Source organism: Pleurodeles waltl, chromosome 8, assembly GCF_031143425.1.
Source record: "Pleurodeles waltl isolate 20211129_DDA chromosome 8, aPleWal1.hap1.20221129, whole genome shotgun sequence".
Lineage (NCBI taxonomy): Eukaryota > Metazoa > Chordata > Amphibia > Caudata > Salamandridae > Pleurodeles > Pleurodeles waltl.
In genome coordinates this window covers 1,534,108,796-1,534,131,088 of record NC_090447.1, presented here as the reverse complement: position 1 = coordinate 1,534,131,088, position 22,293 = coordinate 1,534,108,796, and the positions used below count along the sequence as shown (strand labels likewise).

Genomic DNA, 22,293 nt, shown 5'->3' with positions numbered 1-22,293 from the left:
ACTTGTCTGCCTCTCCTGCCGGTCAGTGAATGAAGCGTGGTTTGTGAGGGGTGACAATTGGGATTTGCACCCATGGAGTGACTGACAAGTTATAACAATATCCCCAGACAGCGAGCACACACGCAAGGAGAATAAAACGTGCAGCTGTGAGAACTGTTGCAAAATATTTTTCCACCTCAAGAGGTTAGAAAATGTATCTTGAATGCAAATTCCTGGGGGCGGGGGGACTCTAGCTGCGGAGGCACAAATTGCCATCTCTGGGAGCTGAAAGGCCTGGACTCTGGCTTTACCAGGCAGGATTGTGCAGTGGGCCCAGTCCACGCGGGGTGGCCCCACTGCAAAGCACTGCAACGTGGCCCGCCCCCCTTACAGCCTCCCTCGCTCACACCAATGGTGCTGCTGCCGTGCCCCAGATGGCTGACATGGTTTCAATAATTGATTTTAATTTGGCGATTTATGTCAATTATTATTTAAATTAGGCTTTACAAAGCACTTCAGAAGTGGAAAGAGGGTATAAAAATGAACAAACTCATAAAACCAGACAACTAATAAAAAAACCTCACATACCACCATTAGCACATAGTACACTTTAAATAAATAAAACAAACACTTGCACAGAGCACATTAAAATTAATTCAAATAAACACATTCACAAAGGCATTAGCAAAAAATGTATTAGAAAACAAAGGCCTGAACTAATACGCACAAAATTAGAAAGTGCCAAAGCAACGGCAAAACTCAAACATGGTTCACCATGTCCCTAGTGTGTGTTTCTGACCAGAACGCGGCAGCCACCCAAACAAAAGGCTATTTAAAACTTGCACAAAGAAGACCCTCAACAAATACGCACACAATCACAAAATTTCAAGCCATTTCTGAAGCGTAGCTAGCGGACAGGAATATGAGAGACGTAAAAAAAAAAAAAAGTCCATTTAAAATATACAGTTGCACAGATAAAGCATTAACTGAACTTTGACCTATCTACCCATGGTAGAAATGCCACTTTTAGAGAGTGTGCATTTCCCTGCGCTTATAACTCTAGTGCTTTCGCAGCCTGACTCCAATCCACGTCCGGGGTGGAGTGGCATCTGAGCTTCGTGCATACTTTTCAAACAGCCACTACACAGGAAGGGTGGAGGTCTGATAGGATTGCATCTGCATACTGAATGGTTTCCCTGGGCTGCGAGAGGTAGAGGCAGGGCACACCTGCATCTGTAAAGGCTGTGCCCTGGCCTCACACAAAGGGCTTGTTTACCCCATACTGATGTCAGGAGCCAGTGTTGGAGGATAAGGGTACATTTCTGGAACTGATTGGACCCCCCCCCCCCAACTTTGTGGAAGCTGTGCAAAATGAGTAGAAGTACAAGGGCTTGTCCCCCATATGGAGGAGATAGACACTGATGGACACCGTGTGGACCTGCCAGACGAATCTGTCATGCTGCTAAAAGGAACTGTCATTAGGACTGATCTGTGTCCTGCTAGGGCACCAAAAGGACTGCTACTTAACTACCAGGACCCTGATGAGCTGGCCTGCTGTGTTCCCTGCACTGTGCCCCAGCTGTACTCCAGAGGGATGGGTGGTTGCCCACCCCCCTCCCCTGTTTCCTACACTCAGAGCGTAAACAGTTCTTTATTCTTGTTGGTACTGGGAGCGTGAAAAGCGCTTCATTCTGGTTCCTTACGGAGCTTGAAGAGCACTCCATTCTTTTTCTGAACAGCGCGTAAAGAGCACTTTTGCTTTACTCCTTGCCGGCTTGGGCACGAGGAAGCTCCTGTGTCACCCTGTGTGTGACCCAGACGTAGGAGACAACCACGATGAGCCATGTCCATCGCAAAGACCCTGGGGTGCCCCCAGGGCACAAGCAGGCACTCATTCCTGCTGCTGGAGCCTGAAGGATGCGGTGCTCCAAGCAGCTGTGGTGCCGGGTTTTGTGTTGTGAGAGACCAATCACCGCTGCGGCACACAGGGGGCAGCTCACTCAGAGATGCCGAGAGCTGGGGACAGTAAAGAGTCCTGCTGGCTGGGTGGGAAGGTGAGGAGTCCTACCGGCTAGGCAAGAGTGTGGGGCTTCGAGTCCCAGTTCCAGGAGGCTCACAGTGATTACCGTAGCTCCCCTAGTAGGATAACTGGAAGCAGCTATTGTGGGTGTTGGCACCCACAGGGAACTCTAAGGGTCGTCCCGCTGTTGTGGAAGCTGGATATGTCTGCTACCTAGGGAGGCATACCGGATTGGTTTGGTGGACCTTAGGAAATGTTCTGCTTAGCTTTAAACTTAGAGGGAACGAAGCCAAAGAATGCAGTACTCTTAGAGTAATGAATTCATTAAGGCATGTCTCAGGTGTGAAATAAAAGTGCACGAAAATATGAACATGAGCATTTAACTTGAATGTAGTAAAACACGTGTGGATACCAAAATACTCCTAGCAGTTCAACAATGATAGGCAGGAATAGTGCGTCAAGCTGAGGAACCCTGGACAGCCGAGACAGGAGAAACCTTCCCGAAGGGATTTTGTTCTGGACAATGCACGCACTCCCAAAATGAGTTCCTTCTGCCTCAGTGCCAAGCTTCCCCACCTTATATACCTTAAACAAACCCAAGAGGAGGGTTCAGGCAACCTTCACCCTCCCTTCGAGAAAGCTATGAAATTCAAGCGCTGACTGTACTTGGTCTGTGTCGAAACATGCAAGAGAACTGACAAGGCCCCAATGTGTATTCCCGAGACAGAGCTGTACCTTTCTCTGCTATAAACATTCTCATCCTGGTACACACATCACCTCCGCACACCCCACAATTTGTTTCCTGCTCTGATGAGAAGAGCAAAAACACATTCAGGGTAGAAAACAAGCTCGATGTGAAAAAATACCTTCGCCACTGATGTGACGGCATCTGAAGCTAAGCACAAAATGGAGGCAGTGGTCAAGATGGAGTCAGTGGTTAAATACAGATAGCAGGACAGGAAGGGAACCCCTCAACTGAGGTCCCACTCCTGCCGAGCCCCTAATTTACCGTATTCACCTTACTAGTAGCACAGGAGCTCTTAGGCTGATGTAGTGGGTTCCTCACTCACTGTGACCAGACTGAAAGAAGCACAGACGCGATGTAACCTTGTGTGGAAGGTATTGTGGAGGTCCTAACAGATGGTGTACTTCGCTGCATTATCTGTGGCCTTCAATATATAACTGCATTGTTTTTTCATGACCTGACACATGCTACATATGTTGTGCTTGCCATGTTAGGTGGGGACATGCATATTTTCAGGGTCTACATTGTATGCAGTGGGTATGTAATGTTCTAGCACACATGCAACAAGGGAATGTTTCTATTTTATGTGCTTTCATGATGATATCTTGGCATTCATGTGCATTCTTAGTGATAAGGATGACTTGACTATTGCTTGCTTTCGCAAAGTACTAGTAACCTGTGTGATGTTCCTACAACTGCGTGTGTAGTAGTGTATTACTGGTACAGGTTGTGTTTGATCTAATGAGGTTTTGTGCAATACAGCTTATTTGTATATAACCTGCTGTGGAGTTTTCTTTGTGGTGTATTTATTATGTCACTAGTGTTGTGTGTGTTGAGAAAACACTTTACAAATTGCCTCTGGGATAAGCCTGACTGCTCGTGCCAAGCTACCAAGGGGGTGAGCAGGGGTCATCTTGGGTGTGTAACTCCCTCGCTCTAACTAGAGTGGTGGTTCCTGCCTGGCTGAGGTGCCTACCCTAGCCAACCAGGAAACCCATTTCTAACAATGAGTTTATAAGGGAGGCATTTTCATTTATTCATGAAACAAGAGTGACAAATGTTAATTCCCGACAGACAATTTCTCTAGAGAAGGGCATTCTACTCTTTAAAAAGGCATATTCACTACACACCAAGTGTCAGGAGGCCCAAAAGCACTGATGTCTGTGAGGCTTACACATGTTATAAAACACATATGTTGGGACTGGAGGCTGGCATTATGCCTTAGGAGCCAGATTTAAAACATCAAAATAATCAACACAAACATTAGAACTACACGCCCAGCCCCCCCCCCCACCCATGAGTCTTTAATACAAAAAGAAAAAAAGATAATAAACACGGCACCCAGTCACGAAGGAGTACATTGATTAAATCTGCCCTGAAACCCAATCATCCTCTTCACGAGCTACGCAGCAGCCAAAAGTGATCTTCCGTCTAATTGTGCGTACCGACTGATTTAATGTTGTTTAAAGTTTTATAATTTTATTTTTTGCGGTTATTGTTTCAATATTGAGTATACTCTCCCACAGGCAACACAGTTCATTCACAATTAGTTCTCCCCACCATTCCTATCTCAGCATTACAGGAGCTGCCGCTCCCTCCTTCAGGGCTACTCAGCCCCATGGCCCAGATCCCTCTGTGCGAGGAGGTAGTCAGAGGAGCTTGCCCCCGGCTTCCATCCACAGTCCAGTCCAGTCTCCTAACCTTTTGACTTCTGTGGTCCCTCTCAATCATTTCTGTAACCTGGGAACCCTAGTGAATCATTATTGGAATCTGGGGACCCCCACAGAGTAATTACTGGAAGCCGGGCACCCAGGCCTAAAACACTTATGATAATTTGAACTGCAAAACAATACATAAAAATACGGACACAAGCATTCAAACAATTATACAAGCTATGGCATACTGTATTTAATTCACAAATATAAAAAAATAAAATCTAAAATTTGAAAGGGGAAGGTTGGAGATTTTCTAAATTCAACTGAGACCACTGATCGCCCTAAGTATATTCTGTTTGATGCACTTGCGCTGCTCCTATGAATCAATCTGAGGATGCCTTAAATTTTAGCTTCCAATGTCAAATTCCTTCATTTCTGAAGGTTTTAAAATATTCTGCTGCGTTTTACTTTCAAATACACTTCATTACTCAGTTAATATTTAATTTTCTAAGAAGTTGCGGACACCCTGAGTACACTCCGTTGACCCCTAGGGGTTCCCGGACCACAAGCTAAGAACCACAGGGCCAGTAGGTCCAACGTGCCCTTTTCCTACACCACAGGTGCCATTTCATGAGGGAACAGAGGAGGCCTTTGGAGATACACAGAGTATGTGCCCTCCTAAAACAGCCCACCTGTTCAAGTTCCCGGGGTTGTAGCATTTTTCACCAGAAGCCAGAGACCAGTGATGAGTTCATGCTTAATGCCATGGCTTCTTCTCAATGCTAGCTGACCTAGGGATTACTAGCTTAACCCCCCCCCCACCCCCGATCAGTCACTGAAAGGTTTCAAGGTCTCTCTCTACTTCATTGACAAAAGGAGTGTTCCGTCCACTGCCCCAGTTGGTCATTTTTTGGGTGACTTGTGGGACATAGTAATGCCTAAGGGGTTAACTCATTCTGGGAGATATTCTAACCAGAGTATCTGTTGCGAGCAAATCCAGAAATGACACCCAGAACTGGGTCCAGTAGAAGAAGAGGACAACTTCCTTGCTGACAAGCACTTGTCAGATGTAAACAAGGCCTCCGTCCACTGTCATTCCTATAACAAGGAAGGCAATAGGATCCCACCCCACGGCTCTATTTCTTACAGTCTGCCCATACCAGAACCAGATGGTTCAACCCCTCATGCAGAAGAGACCAGTATGGTCTCGAGACACAGAAGCATAAACAGGCAACAAAGAAACCAATGCACAATGTGGATGCGTTTTTGGCCAAATCCAAGGAGGGTGACTCAAGCAACCTAATCTCTTGGGAATTGGACCCAAGCAAAACTAGAGGAGAGCCTACTCAGGCTCAAGTGGAAGATGCGGGGGAGTGGTACGGGGGGCTGGAGTCCAACTTGCGACTGAGCAGGTATTGGAAGCCACCTCCCACTGCCCTACACAGTAAACGGGAACTGGACATTAGTACAGAATAGTACAAGAGGATTCCAGGAACACAGCTTAAAATGCCCTCCTGGATGAGGATCCGGTTCATCCCAGGTTTCCATATTAGTCACCCTCAACCAAAGTCTTTATGTGCAATCCTGGCTTAGAAAGTCATTGGACCAGGAAGCCAGACATAATTTACGAGCTCAAATGCCCCAGACCTTCCCTGCCCAGGAGAATTTCAACAACATCTGACCTAGACCCCATGAAGACCATCTTTATGGGGCACTTCTTGACAGAGCTCTTAAATTTTTTTTTAAAAAAGCACTGATAAGGCAGGGAGATGTCAGAACTGAGCTCTTTGATCTCTTAGGGACACCTCACTGAAATTTTAGACCTAATCACAGCCAGTCATGAGGGTCGAGCCATTAACCCAGATGAGTTAGTGGAATGAGCGTAGTGGGACGTTGCCTCTTTGGCAACACCATCTGTACCATCTCTGTGGCATGTCAGAGCTCTGTCCAGAGTAGATCCTAAGTTGGACGACCTCACCGCCTTGTAAGGTAGACCAGCTTGGTTTTAAAGTTCTAGCATAGCCGCCACATTAGGAACCAAGGTGTTGGCCATCTTGGAATGGTGAACCAATGATAACCCATGGACAATGACATTTTATGATGGTCCTCAGCTTTAGAGGCAGAGGCCACGCAGGATGCAGCACAGTGCAGATGAAATGAGAAACAAGCTAGGAGCCAACAGCTGAAACAGACTGACCCACTGCCCCATGCAGTCAGGGACGGCAGTTGAGTGTGAGTAACACTCAGATCAACAGCAAAAAAGAGTGGACCCAAAGCCGCTCTATGTTTGTATATGTGAGTAGGACTTTTTTTTTTTTTTTTAATTACTTTTTTTGAATACCCACTTCTTGGTCAGTCAGGCTTTTCAAAGGGATTATAGCTAGTATTAGTGTAGTGCTAGGGTTTACTAGAGGGTGTAATCAACACCAAAATCCTTGCCTATTGAGACAATCTGTGAGATTTTAATGTAACAAAGTACATGTCTGCAGGCTTTAACACACTAAAGTAACAATCCACCCTTGAAGACCTACTGGCTTTAACAAATGTGTCTCATAATAAATAAATCAGGCCTACTACTTTTGTCATAATTTTTCATAATAAACAGATCAGAACAAGGGCATCTGGAATAACACTTCCTAATAAACCAGTCACGCATATAGTTCTTATAATTGGCTTATTGCGAGAAACAGAGAACTAAGGTACTAAGCTTACCCTTTCCCAGATAGCAACCACTAGGTATATCATAATAAAAGAACTACCAATGTATACAAACCTGTTGTCAAAAGAAAAGAAAATCCCTAGAGGGTCTATCCAGTCAGGGTCTGTTTGATCGAGTTTCAACACCAACACCTTTGTCTATTATGCTGAACTGTATTGTAGGAAGTTGGCTCTGTATGTACTATTTCAAAGTGAGAGATAGCATGCACAGAGTCCAAGGGTTTGCCTTAGAGGTAAGATAGTGGCAAAAAGAGATCATTCTAATGCTCTATTTTGTGGTAGTGTGGTCGAGCAGTAGGCTTATCAGAGGGTAGTGTTAAGCATTTTGTTGTACATACACAGGCAATAAATGAGGAACACACACTCAGACAATTCCAGGCCAATAGGTTTTTGTGTAGACAAATATAATTTCTTAGTTTATTTTAACAACCACAGGTTCGTAAACACATAAAATGCAAGGTACTTCACATAGGTAACTTAGGAACTTTGAATAAAAGCAATATCATATACAGTCTTTGTTAAAATGGCAATAAGCTATTTTCAAAGTGGACACAGTGCAAAAATCAACAGTTCCTGGGGGAGGTAAGTAAAGGTTAGTTTGTGAGGTAAGTAAGACACTTACAAGTCTCAGTTCCTGGGCAAAGGCAGCCCACCATTGGGGGTTCAAGGCAACCCCAAAGTTACCACACCAGCAGCTCAGGGCCGGTCAGGTGCAGAGGTCAAAGAGGTGCCCAAAACACATAGGTGCCTATGGAGAACAGGGGTGCTCCGTTTCCAGTCTGCCAGCAGGTAAGTACCCGTGTCCTCGGGGGGCAGACCTGGAGGTTTTTGTAGAGCACTGGGGTTGGGGGGGGGTGGTACACAAGTAGGCACACAAAACACACCCTCAGAGGCACAGGGGCGGCCGGGTGCAGTGTGCAAAGCAGGCGTCTGGTTTCAGATAGGAATCAATGGAGGCAGGCACGGGGGGGCTTCTCAGGCCAGCCACCACCTGGGCTAGGCAGAGGGTCGCCTGGGGGTCACTCCTGCACTGAGGTTCGGTTCCTTCAGGTCCTGGGGGCTGCGGGTGTAGTGCTGGTTCCAAGTGTCAGGGTTCCTTGTTACAGGTAGTCACGGTCAGGGGGAGCCTCTGGATTCTCTCTGCAGGCGTCGCTGTGGGGGCTCAGGAGGGTCGTCTCAGGCTACTCACGGGCTCGCAGTTGCCGGGGAGTCCTCCCTGTGGTGTTTGTTCTCTGGATCTCGAGCCGGGGTGTCAGGTGCAGAGTGTGAAGTCTCACGCTTCCGGCGGGAAACGTGAAGTCTTTGAAAGTTGCTTCTTTGTTGCAAAGAAGTAGCTGGTTTTGAGCAGAACCATTGCTCACAGGAGTTTCTTGGTCCTTTAGTCCAGGGCAGTCCTCTGAGGCTTCAGAGGTCGCTGGTTGCAGGTTTTCGAAGTTGGAGACAGGCTGGTAGGGCTGGGGCCAAAGCAGTTGTCGTCGTCGTCCTCCTCCTCTGCAGGCTTGTAGGTCAGCAGTCCTTGTTTCTTCAGGTTGCAGGAATCTGATTTCCTGGGTTCCGGGTCGCCCCTAAATACTCAATTTAGGGGTGTGTTTAGGTCTGGGGGGCAGTAGCCAATGGCTACTGTCCTTGAGGGTGGCTACACCCTCTCTGTGGGGAGGCGGGGGCACATCCCTATTCCTATTGGGGGAATCCTCCAAAATCAAGATGGAGGATTTCTAAAGGAAGGGGTCACCTCAGCTCAAGACACCTTAGGGGCGGTCCTGGCTGGTGGGTGACTCCTCCTTGTTTTTCTCATTATCTCCCCTGGACTTGCCGCCAAAAGTGGGGGCTGTGGCCAGGGGATGGGCATCTCCACTAGCTGGAGTGCCCTAAGGCATTGTAACACGAAGCCTGAGCCTTTGAGGCTCACTGCTAGGTGTTAGAGTTAACAGCAGGGGCGGGGTGAATTACCTCCACCCAGAACAGGCTTTGTTTCTGGCCTCAGAGGGCACAAAGGCCCTCACCCCAGGGGGTCAGAAACTCGTCTCTCAGCAGCAGGCTGGCACAGACCAGTCAGTCCTACACTAGAGGATTGCATAAAATACAGGGGGCATCTCTAAGATGCCTTCTGTGTGCATTTTTTAATAAATCCAACACTGGCATCAGCGTGGGTTTATTATTCTGAGAAGTTTGATACCAAACTTCCCAGTATTCAGTGTAGCCATTATGGAGCTGTGGAGTTCGTTTTTGACAAACTCCCAGACCATATACTTAATATGGCAACCCTTTACTTACAATGTCTAAGAATAGACTTACACACTGTAGGGGCATAGTGCTCATGCAGCTATGCCCTCTCACCTGTGGTATAGTGCACCCTGCCTTAGGGCTGTAAGGCCTGCTAGAGAGGCGACTTACCTAGGCCACAGGCAGTATTTTGTGTGCATGGCATCCTGAGGGGGATGCTATGTTGACTTTCGCTTTTTCTTCCCACCAACACACACAATCTGCAATGGCAGTGTGCATGTGTTAGGTGTGGGGTCACTAAGGGTGTCACAACATATGCTGCAGTCCTTAGGGACCTTCCCTGGTCACAGGGCCATGGGTACCACTGGTACCTTTTAGAAGGGACTTCTAACAGGTGTGCTAATTGTGGAAACAATGGTACATTTTAGGTGAAGGAACACTGGTGCTGGGGCCTGGTTAGCAGGGTCCCAGCACACTTCTGTCAAGTCAGCATCAGTATCGGGCAAAAAGTGGGGGGTAACTGCAACAGGGAGCCATTTTCCTACATGTATGATTCCTTGTTTAAAAAACAAACAAAAAAAAAAAAAAAACACGTCTGTCGACATGTTTTGGAATGGTGTAACAACCCACCCTTAAAAGCCTATGACCTTTAACACTTGCTTTCACAAGAAGTAAGTCAGGCCTAGCTGCTTTGCTATTTAAAACAAATCAAATCAAATCTATGGAATCTGACGTAATGCTTACCCATGACTTGACACCATAACCAGCGCAGGCTTACTGAAGTGAGCAAATACTGCCAATTATCATGGACAGCTATAAAATTACAGTTGTCCGAATAATTAATACCTCTCAAAAAGGTCTAAAAAGGATTACAACAGTGAAAATCTTCTACCCCCACTGAGGGTGTACAGCGTGGAACCAATACACAATTTGTGCCTACTGTGGTAATATGTGAAATTTCATGGAACAAAATACCGGTTTACAGACTGAAGCACAGTATAATAAACCATTGTTAATGATCTACTTGCATTAAATACTTTTCACAATAAACAAGCTAGGTGTACTGCCTTTGTCAGGACTTTCCATATTAACCAGCTCAGACTTATGACATCAGACATGACTTTTCCTAGTGAACCAATCAGATCTAGCTCCTTTATCACTGGCTCATCACCATAGTCAACTCAGGCTTCCTGTACTGGGCACAGGCTTTCGTACAAGGCAACCATCAAGCATATTACAATTACAAATGTATAAACAATTATGTTTGGCTCAGAAAAACACCAGCTCTCCTAAGACGGCCTAACAAGGATTATAAAAGTGCAAATCTATCTTCGTAGTTTGTCATGGGGTAACCAACATAACCCTTGCCTTCTATAGTAACCATTGGAGATTTCATTAAACAAAATACATCTCTGTAGGCTTTAATATCAAGTAATGACAATCCTTCCTTAAATGTCCAAGGAATGTAGCATATGCTTTGCAAAATAAATATGTCAGGCCGACTGTCTTTATCACAACTTTTGTTAAGCCGATCAGACCTACTGCCTTAAACACTGGCTTTCCCCCATAACCAACTCAGTCCTGCTGTATCAAGCGTAGGTTTCCCACAAGCCAAAATGTGCAATACTAGCACTATCAGTCTTGAGTGTAATCAAATGTTGTGCTAAAGGACACCAACAAGTGGGCAAAGCATAAACATTCTCTTTCAGTATTAATGCTGTACTCTCGTTTTCTGTTGATCAAGTAAGGTAAAGTAACAGCTGCGCTATCAAGCCAGAACTAAAAGGAGATTTGGAAACTGCTTGCAAAAGGTTAGAGTTCTCTAAGGCAGCCGTTGAGGATTGTGGCCTTCTCTCTACTTTGACTCAGGCCATCTTTCCGGGACTCTTTCATGGCTCTTCAGAATTTTAAGATCAAGCCGTTCCGCATGGACCGGTCGAACAGGGATTTGGTTCTCCTGGCAGAGGATGCCAGACAACAAATGCAAGGATGTCTGGGCAACATGAAAAAGTGGAATGGTCAGGCAATTTTCTGTTTGTCCCAGATTTTGTAATAATCTTGGATGCCAGGAGGACAGGCTGGGGTGCCAGATGCGGCCCCCCTTCCACAAGGGGAAAAGTGGTGGGAGGTTGGGATGAACAGGCACAAACTACACAGAACTCCTAGCAGGCTCCTTCTCAGTAAAATGTCTGACATAAAACAGGTTGCATTCTCCTAAAGATGGACAACATTTTAGCGATCATGTACATATACATGAACAGATTGGGTGTTACAGGCTGCATGATCATTTAAATACAGTCAAACATTCTCATTCCACTATGAAAGGCACAACAGTTTAACATATAGAAATGTTGTTAGACCTGATTCTTGTTTTGGATAACGTTTTCATACACACTCAGACGGTACTGTCAACAACAACGCGTTGCTCTGGGATCAAGATTCTACATCATACGCTAATCTGCACATGGGATGATTCGAAGCAATTCACATTTAGAAGCACTGCCCACCTTTCTACGTGGGGCACTTTTTTTTTATTGATGCAGATACACAGGGGACGTTTTCAAGGTATGGACAGGCAGAATCATGAATTTCGAAGCATACTTTGAGTACTTAGACCACAACCCCTATAAAATCAACTTCACCTTCACCCACAGCAAAGGATCCATAGAATACCTAGATGTCACTTTGGAGATACACAACCAAATTGCTTCTATGTTATAAACAAACCAACAGTATGTAATTCTATTCGGCATGTGGCTAGCTCCCACCCTAAGTCTCAGATGCCGGCTAGTCCCCTGGGCGAGATGTGAAGACTCGAGACTACAGTGATGGCAGAATCTTTCAGAGTTAACTTAGAGCCATGGGGGAAAAAGCTTTTGTGAAAATGTATTCATAATCCTTACTACAAGAGCCTAAGAACAATATCCATAAAATGGAGAGAACCACACTTCTGTTTAGGAACCCCACAAAGAAATCCACCAAGAAACATCTAGCACTCGTTACATCCTGGAGGCATAAAAACAATAACAAACAGGTCAATGCATCCACACTGGCACATCTCCACAAGTGATCCCACACTTCAAAAACAGCTATTCAAGATAAGTAACCCCAGGTGACGCACAGAGGCAAGACTATCCATGGTCATGTTTATCATCGCTTTTTCAGCCCCACGTAAGAGCAGATAAAGTGACTTGGCCGCAAAACTTAGAGGCTTTTTCAAACGTGGAAAGTGTTGGATGTGTTTGCATTAGATAAACCCTCTGACTTCTGATACAGTGACAGCACAAGCTATACAATTTTGGACTTTATTAACTACAACACAACACATGTCGGCTAGGTCATCGCATGCCATTGCACTAACATTTATGTGTTTAGTATCAATTATGTTATTTTATTGAATGTCCACATGCACAAGCTAATTACACTAGGACAAGTATTTTCATGTGTACAAAACATTAGAAAAGCTGATCTTCAACATATCTAACAATGTCACTCAAATTGGCTTCTATTGCCTATTCGATCCTACTTTCTACTCTTTTTGGCATCATTACAACTTCTTTGTACTCTTCTTTTACTAATATCTGGCGCCTTTGCTAAGTCTGAAGGAGACAGATATTTTCAAATTCTTCCATATAAATAAGGCAGTACTAGCTTTAATCGTGGTCGGTGCAAACGATTTTCCATAATCCACGTTTTTTCCTCCGGGACACAATTATAAGTCCCCATTCGTCTGGTTACCGTAGAGAGATCAGATGTTAATACATCCTCCACCTTTCTAATTTCACGACGCTATAATGCTTGCTGGTTAGTCAATACCCCCAGGTTCCTTTAGCTAAAATTCATTAGTTTTTTTCTCACTTCACTCTTCCTTTTCTACCTTTGTTAATTGTTTGAACTTAAATTTGATTTTTACAGGCCGATATCCCCGCGCCTGATTAACTTATGACCTACAAACTTACAAGTATCACTGACCCAGTTACAACTAGGGTCATCCAGCAAGCTCTGGTTCTTCCTTAACACCATCTCCATGCTACCATTTTTAAACCCAAATTTAACTAATTTTTCAGGCTGCTCCAACTTGAAACAATATTTCACGTCTTTCATTTACTTCAGTACATATTACCCATAACTATAGCACCATTAAGCCAAACTTTTCTCCTTGGATTTCTATAGATATACTATCTATTGAGGGTTCTGGATATCTGGGGATAATGGAGATTTTCCACTTCACATTTACATTTATCCTACATTGATTTGTTGCACGAAATTCACACAGGCAGCCTTCAATGTTCACACTAGGGTCATCGAGCCAATACACGTACTCTAAAGCACTAATATATTCAGTAATCCATCTACCCTCCTACTCACTTTTCAATGCTCGGTCTCCATTCTACAGCTATAAAACAAGTCATTTCAGTGCGCCCATGTTTTTGCTTATGTAACAAACTGCAAGGGTCTACTGTATGGTTCCTCTGAAAGAGGATAGCATAAAAGAGATAACATGCAGGAGTGGAAGAGTGGACTATATACTGCCCTTGGACCGGTTTGGTGATAGAGTCGAATGCTAGCAGGAAATGCAGGGGTGCCTGATGCAGGACTCTTTCCACTTTGGCGGGGGGGGGGGGGGGGGGGGGTTGCAGGAGGAGAACACACACACAACAACTGGGTGGTAGAAACTCATAGTTGCTGCCTGAATTGTCCAAGTATTTTTCCACAGCCAAGGAGGAACATTTCTCAGGGACCGCCAACCTGATTGCGGATAGAATTCCAGGTTCTTGATATACAACAAAGGTGGCATGCCAAGATAAAAACACTTCTTAGTGCCACTAAGGTCCCTATAATCTGAATCTGTTTGCCTCAGACCTGAACATGCAACTGCCCAGTTCTTCATCTGGAAGACAGACTTAGACCAGAAAGCAATGGATCTTTTTCACCAGAACTGGTTTCTTCTGAGTGCCTTTCCATTCTTCATTATGCTGGGGGGGTGGTAACAGCTGAGGCTTTCAGCTGGCAAACTTAGTCCTAGTGGCACCTCTGAAGAGGTCCGACGGGTGGTACCAGATGCTATTGCAGTTCTCATGCTACTGCACAGTTCTGCTTCTGGAGATGCATGACCTGGTAGCAGATGCTCAAGGCAATCTTCACCGGTTAATCTTAGCCTGGTCATCTGGATGGTTTCCAGAGTAGGTGGCAAAATTCAGGAATTTCACAAAAAGCGGTCACGCACATCTCATGCAAGTGGGTAGACAGTACCTGCAAACACTAGAACTCAGCTTGGAGGCGCTGGAATAGCTGGTGTCTGGAATGTGATGTTGATACTGTCAAACAGATTATTGTTTAGATCACAAATTTTGTTTCAGAACTAGCAGAAATAGAACAGCATACAGGATGGTTAAGTATAGGAATGACAACTCTGTAGGTCATGCCCTGTTATCTCATGTGCCTGTGGGACAGTGTCCATCAGTTTATAAACGCCTCAGATGAGTTAGATGTACTGTGTTTCCTGAACAGAGATACAATAGGTTGTGGCACATGTGTAGTTCTTAAAGGACTAACCAGCCAAAACAGACCCTATCCAGGAAATAACACTCCTAGATACATCTACAAACCGAGTTTTCCTAAACACCAGTATCCTGGCATACTTCAATGAGAACAAATTAGGCGCAGACCTAGAAATGCCAAACTACTAATTTACTTTCTGAGCCATTTTAACTCCGGTTTCAGCTCCCAGTGCAATCTACGGACAGGGCTACAGGAATTATGCGGCACGAAAAGCCAAATTACGCTGCACACTTTGTAATTGTATAAATTTATTAATTCGCCATTTTTAAGCTCAGTAACATTGTATGTACATTGGTTGCACACTATTAGCACCAGTTTTACAAACAAATATAGCAACTATAGCTTTGCAAAGGGGCTTCCACTGCGCAGCAACACGCACTGCGGTATATTTAGTAACTTTTGAACCATTTCAGCTAGAAACATTTTTTGGTTAAAATCAGCAGATTATGCAGCAGTTCTTGGATTATGTGGCAAACACAGCAAATGTGTAACAATGCGAAAATTGCCACAGATGCACAATCGCATAACTCCAGTGGCCCTCTCTATGGTGCACATTCAACGACATGAAATGTTGAAGACTTTTTTAGTGACTGACGGGTGCCTAGAACAAATGATATTCTGCGTGGACTGGTCTCCCAAATCAGTACATAAGTGATTTTACTTCAAGGCGTTGTCTAACATGGGTAGCATTGTTCTTAAACGCTAAACTAGCATAATCCTGGTCTAGATTAGTCACACAGTATGTCAAGATTCCCAGCGTTCGCATCTAAAAGTTTTTCAATTCTATTAAAGACAAGGAGGCAAGGGTTAACTCACCCCAAACATTCTGCATACATAACTGTGAAGGGGCTGCCTTAAGATGTATATCCACCTGTTGCAATTACATTAAATATATATATTTTTTTATCCTGCAGCACATTGGAAGCTAACACGGTCTGTGCAAGCCACAACCTTGGTAAATGGTCGTGTTACATGACTGACTTGTGCTGTTTATCTGGATACTGATAACCAGCGAGACTGAGGGCGATGAGAAGTTTCAACAAGCGGCGGTTTTGCAGTGGAGAAAGCAAGGCTGGTCTATAGAGGCAGCATTATTCAGTATACTCCTTCCCATGTAATAATGCTCATATATGGGACATATAGTTATTTTTGTGATGATGTTTTTCTGCTTCAAACTGGCTGGTGATGTTGCAAATAAAAGAAAAACGTAAGTAACACTCGCCTCCATAACTTTAATACAATTGAAAAAATAGGCGTAACATGCATTGCCTGCTGTAACAGTCTGACATTTTGCACATTTTTCCCCTCTCTCAGTGCATTTTGGGACTTGTAGTTTTGCATTGCCTTCTGAGGCCAGCAGTCGGCTTACTCCATCAGGATACCGGACTACAGGTCCCAGGATGCACTGGGTTCTATTCGCTGTTCCCCCCCCTCACGTGACAGCCATCTTCCTTCAGAGGGAGCTCGGGGAGGGGAGTCCCGGGGGTCACACTCTGGCTCTACGAGCCTCACGCTCTTTCGGTTCAGTCACCGGCGCGCGCCCACTCACCTCTCCTCCTCCCTCGCGCTCAGGCTCGCGGCCAGCAGCCTGGAGCCCGCAGTGACAGCCACGCGCCTTCCGCGCACCGAAAGCGTCGCCATGCCGCCACCGCACGTTTACAGCCCAGACCGGCGCGCGAGGATTTCAACGTCACTGCAGTGGGCGCGCGGTCCTGTCGTCATAAAAAAAAAAACTGGGATAGTCACCAGGGCGTCCATGTTGGAGTCAGGCGAAGACGCCGCAACTTTCATTGACAGTTTGCGGAAGGAAGAAACTGCCCCTTGTTTATTATTGACCAGTTTTCATATTTCAGTTTACGGGGGCAAACAGACTTGCATACGTTTTCGTAGTTCCGTGTTGCCTGACTCTAACATGGCCGCCACGGCCATCTTACTGCGGGATGACTGAGGCTTAAGCTAGAACGCCGACCTGCTTGACCGGCCCTGGAGTGTCACGTGACAGCAGGGTAGATCACGTGAAGGCTCTGCGCGTGTCACGTGGCGCCGCTGTCACGTGCCGAGGTCGGTACGCCCGCCCCTCGCGCCCTTGTTTCCGGAGCTGTCAGGGTCAGACATGGCGGCCTCACTGCTGCGTCTGGGAGGGAAGGTGAGGGGGGACAGGGGTGCGCAGAGCCCCCCGGCCCACTAGATGCGGTGGCGGCGAGGCGTGTGTCCCTGGGGGGCGCTGACAGGCAGCGGAGGCTGCAGCCTAGGGGAGAAGGATTGTGGGGTGCAGCCATTCACACAGATGATCGGGGGAGAAGGATTGTGGGGTGCAGCCAGTGTCACAGATGATAGGAGGCGAGGGAATGTGGGGTGCAGCCAGTGTCACAGATGACAGGAGGCGAGGGATTGTGGGGTGCAGCCAATGACAGATGAAAGGAGAGGGAATGTGGGGTGCAGCCAGTGACACGTGATAGGGGGAGAGGGATTGTGGGGTGCAGCCAATGACAGATGAAAGGAGAGGGAAAGTGGGGTGCAGCCATTGACACAGATGAAAGGAGGAGTGGGATTGTGGGGTGCAGCCAGTGACAGATGAAAGGAGAGGGAATGTGGGGTGCAGCCAGTGACACGTGATAGGGGGAGAGGGATTGTGGGGTGCAGCCAATGACAGATGAAAGGAGAGGGAAAGTGGGGTGCAGCCATTGACACAGATGAAAGGAGGAGTGGGATTGTGGGGTGCAGCCAGTGACAGATGAAAGGAGAGGGAATGTGGGGTGCAGCCAGTGACACGTGATAGGGGGAGAGGGATTGTGGGGTGCAGCCAATGACAGATGAAAGGAGAGGGAAAGTGGGGTGCAGCCATTGACACAGATGAAAGGAGGAGTGGGATTGTGGGGTGCAGCCAGTGACACGTGATAGGTGGAGAGGGATTGTGGGGTGCAGCCAATGACAGATGAAAGGAGAGGGAATGTGGGGTGCAGCTATTGACACAGATGAAAGGAGGAGTGGGATTGTGGGGTGCAGCCAGTGACACGTGATAGGGGGAGAGGGATTGTGGGGTGCAGCCAATGACAGATGAAAGGAGAGGGAAAGTGGGGTGCAGCCATTGACACAGATGAAAGGAGGAGTGGGATTGTGGGGTGCAGCCGGTGACACGTGATAGGGGGGGAGAGGGATTGTGGGGTGCAGCCAGTGACCCAGATGATAGGAGGAGAGGGAATGTGGGGTACAGTCACTGACATAGATGAAAGGAGAAGGAATGTGGGGTGCAGCCAAGATGAAAGGAGTGGGATTGTGGGGTGCAGCCAGTGACCCAGATGATAGAGGAGGAGAGGGAATGTGATGTGCAGCCAGTGACCCAGATGATAGGAGGAGAGGGAATGTGGGGTACAGTCACTGACCTAGATGAAAGGAGAGGGAATGTGTGGTGAAGCCAGTGACACTCAAGAAAGGAGGGTGGAATGTGGGGTGCAGCCTGGGACACATATGAAAGGAAGGCAATAAATATTGGTTGCATGCTGGGGCACCGATGAGGCCAAGGGAAAAGGGGGGGGGGGGTGTGCAGCCAGTGTGCACAGATAAAAGGGGTAGAGGAAGAGATGTGTGACATTCACCCTACATAAACGCTGATATACCACATTCAGATTGGAGACTCGTGATTTTTAAAGTTGAAAATTGCTTTATTTTAGCTGTCTCCCCTCTCAAATCCCTTCTGTTTTAATGTTACTCAATGGGTAAAAAATAATTACCTCGTTTTTCCTTATCTCCTTTCTTGTCCCTAAATGCTGGCATGTATAACTCTAGGAGAGGTGGAGCTGGGTGTAACAATCTAATTACCTACTGGTAATCTTTCTTATTCTTAGTCTGTAATGTCCCCATTACAGACATTATATATTGGGGTGTATCCCACCTCAAGAGAGGGGTAAAAAAGCAGTATGTGGGATTAGTGACACTCACAGGTGAGCAGTGCACTTTACAAATGCTTTGATTGATAGTGGTTGTAATATCCAGCCCACCCTCGTGGTCGTCAATAAAAGCCCAACTACCCGCAGTTCATCCTGATCCTACCAACGCCAGCAGTGCAGGGAGTGGGTCCGTGGGTTCTAATGGCTTTGAGGAGGACGTTATGGAATAAGGATAATCAGGTTACCAGTCATTAATAATGGCATTGTCTTAATCCTCATCCCAGTCATGAAATATTTCCATGACTGCATAATAGTATAAGAAATGAAACTTCACCTTAAAAAAAACAACATTATTTAATGGTGAAATAAAATATTAAAGTGAAGTACCCAAATTAACATGATTTAGTTCTTAAAATATACAGTTTTAATACATTTGGTTTAAAAGTACCATTATACAGTTCCCAACCTCATAGAATCTCATAGTGATTGAGGAAAGAATGAGGAGATGCACAGGTCCCAGCACAGCAGATCACCGTCATTCTTTCCTTTTAGCTCAGTCCACTTCCAAATGGCCATTAGCTCACTCAAGTTCGATTATTTATCTTGATCCATTTTACCACTTGCCTCCGTAGGAACAACACATGAACTTGAAGGTGCTAAGGGGAATCCTTTCTCTAGCAGTTCTTTTTTCAGCCAGCTGCACAGTTGGAGAGAGATCTGATTTGTCACTGGAATAGTTCTCTTGAATTTCATTGTTGATAGTTTCCAGTACTTGAGTTGATGAATCATCAGGAGTCTTAGATGCAGCCTGGCCCAAAATACTAGAATTGTACACGAAGCCACCTGACTATGTACCTTTAGCCAAGTTCTTGCTGCAGGCTGGGTTTGAGCCACAAGTGAGGAAAGGATCTTGCTTGATCTTTCTGCTCTTTGTAAAGGAAGGAACACCATGCCCAAATCTGTTCTGAATCGAGCTCCTATAAATGTCTGAACTTGTGCAGGTGTTAGGTAACAATTTGAGGGATTCATCAACAGTTTCTGTTTGAATATTCATTCCAGCTTTACTCCTAACTCCTGAAGAGCTAACTCCTGGAACAAGCTGTCAGAAGCCAGTCATCCGGTGCTATAATACATGGAAAGCCCCCAGATGTAGTGAAGAAATAAGGATGACCTCATTTTTGTGAACCCTCCTGGGGCAGATCTAATACCAAATGGCAATACCTGGAACTGATAGAGTTTTTGGAAGATGTCAAATCTTAGCTATTTCTGGTAAAATGTCTCTAGAGATATGTGGAAGTAAGCATCCATGAGGTCTTCTGGTCTACGGTTATCCAAAATTAGCATGCTCCTGTTGAATTAAAGAAGGATCTTCTGGAGGGTCTCCACCTTGAAGCAGAATTTTCTTATCCATTTGTCCAGGTATCTCAGGTTGATAATCTTTCGGAATCCTCTTGTCACTTTTGACCCCAGAAATACTCTTGAATAAATTCCTGTTCTGCTGAGATCTGGGGACTGGGACTATAGCTCCATTCATAATGATAGTATGAATTGCCGAGTTTATGGCTGTCAGTTTCAGAGGGTCTGGTTGCGTTTACCTAAGAATGGTCCTTGTAGATGGAGGAGGAGAGCATTCTCTTCTCTACCGCCTGAATCCAAGATTCTGAGGTAGACTTCTCCCATTCCACCAAGAAATATTGTATCCTTCCTCCAGCTGGCCACTTTTTTTTTTTTTTTTAAGGAGACTTATCTTTCTTTGTAGAAATCTTGAATCCTCTACTTTTGTGTTTTCTCTGATTATTATAGATATATTTTGAACTTGATGGTTGTCTGAAAGAAGACTTAAACAGATTCTGACCAGAAAAAATAGCAGAGGTCTAGTATTGACAAAAAGATTGTGTTTTTCTTTGAACATATAATGCCGTTTTTCTCATATTCATATCAAAAAAATTAGTTTCCCCAAAATGGTAGAAGGGGGGCTGTATTTTTGTGAGCTGAATCAGTGTGCCAATCTGTTAGAAATATGTTTCTTCATGCTGCTGTGGTAGATCCCTCTGATAGAGGAGATGCTCGAAAGATACGTCTGAGAGAAAATCACACTTTCTTTCCAAAATTTCCAGCAGAGCTGTGCATTCAGTTCCTTCTTCGACAGCTTTAAACAACTCTTCGAATCCTGATATTAAACTTTGGCTTGTATAGGCTACATAGATGCTCGATTGTGAGTTTTAGCTTGAACCATGTGGCACAGTTAGCACGGGACCCAGGTCTGAGCATGTCCCTCGTGTTTGGGGCGTCACTTTGGAGGAACACAAAAATGTCATTGTTTTTGCACTGCTTATCTTTTCTGCCAGTGCCTTGTTTAGGAGAAGAACCTTCTCCAACCAAGAGATTGCACATCTCCGCGTTCAATGTCACACACGGTGAGGTCATTAACACAATCCAGTCTGCCACAGATATACGATTTTTGGTCAGTGTGGGTTTTGTGGTGCCCAGCGTATTAATTAATAGCGGGGGGTTCTTTTTTAAATGTATATGTTTGTTCTTTTCTTAAACATTGACAACTTCAAATGATAGCATCACTAAATGAAAATGTCTAGCTGAATTAAACATCCGTGCAACACATCTCAATGTCTTCCAATATGAAATAGTACCTGCTTACAGCAGCCACCAGCTCTCGTCCCTCCCATAAGCAGCGCAGGAGGTCTAGCCATCCGGGAGGTACACCATGCTCAGGGACGTAAATGGCGGGTCGAGATCTTTCTCCAGTAGGGTGTCTGCCACTATGCAGCAGCCCTGAATGTCCTCAGGGGGCCTGGTGAACCATTCTCGAGCATCCCTAAACCACCGTTTTACAGAGGGACCACCAGGCTGAGTGCAGAGCATCATTATTCTACATTGTGCCATCAGCAGTACCAGTGCTTCATAACTGGTATGGCAGGACTTTGTTGTTGGACGCCCTATAAATCTCAACCCTTTTAGCTGCTTTGTAGGTGCTCTCACTTTGTGTTATTCTTGTTGAGTAAGTTGTCTTTATTTCAGCAATTATTTCACTCGTACCCCAAATATATGGAGACCTACTTCACTCTTGGTTTGCTTTCCGAGCTTCCACTAGCTCTTGTGACTTTTATTTTTTTTATTTTTTTTAGGTCTCCTCTTCCTAATCCCAGTTTGAGCAAAATGGCCAAAGTCTAAAAAATCAACGAATTCCCTCACAGCTTCTTCCCATCTGACACTTGATGGGTCTTTCTGATCTTATGGATTCCAAACAATTTGCTTGATTAGAAACTGTGCCGATAGATGTTCTTCACAAACCTGAAAATGATTGGCCAACCTCGCGGACCAGCACATTCCTTTGTGCCCCTTTAACCCAACAGTGGAATCCACTGAGACCGGAGACTCAGCGCAGAGTATTGATGATGCCATGTAGGATACAGTAGAAAAGAAATCGGTGAATGTAGTAAGAGTAATCAGTTCAGGAAACACCTGACGGGCAAACCTCTCAGAAAG

At 45.4% G+C, this 22,293-nt stretch overlaps 2 protein-coding genes across 2 annotated transcripts in view; one reads left to right on the top strand and one right to left on the bottom strand.

Moving 5' to 3' along the window:
* Positions 1 to 16,595, bottom strand: part of WDR4 (WD repeat domain 4) — an 80,915-nt gene extending 64,320 nt beyond the window's left edge. The window contains exon 1 of the mRNA XM_069202967.1: positions 16,452 to 16,595. Within this exon, the coding sequence (XP_069059068.1) occupies positions 16,452 to 16,543 (92 nt within the window). The 5' untranslated portion in view covers positions 16,544 to 16,595. The remainder of the gene's footprint in view (positions 1 to 16,451) is intronic.
* Positions 16,596 to 16,921: 326 nt separating this feature from the next.
* The window catches only part of NDUFV3 (NADH:ubiquinone oxidoreductase subunit V3), a 37,573-nt gene continuing 32,201 nt past the window's right edge, over positions 16,922 to 22,293 (top strand). Inside the window, exon 1 of the mRNA XM_069202966.1 lies at positions 16,922 to 17,048. Within this exon, the coding sequence (XP_069059067.1) occupies positions 17,016 to 17,048 (33 nt within the window). The 5' untranslated portion in view covers positions 16,922 to 17,015. The remainder of the gene's footprint in view (positions 17,049 to 22,293) is intronic.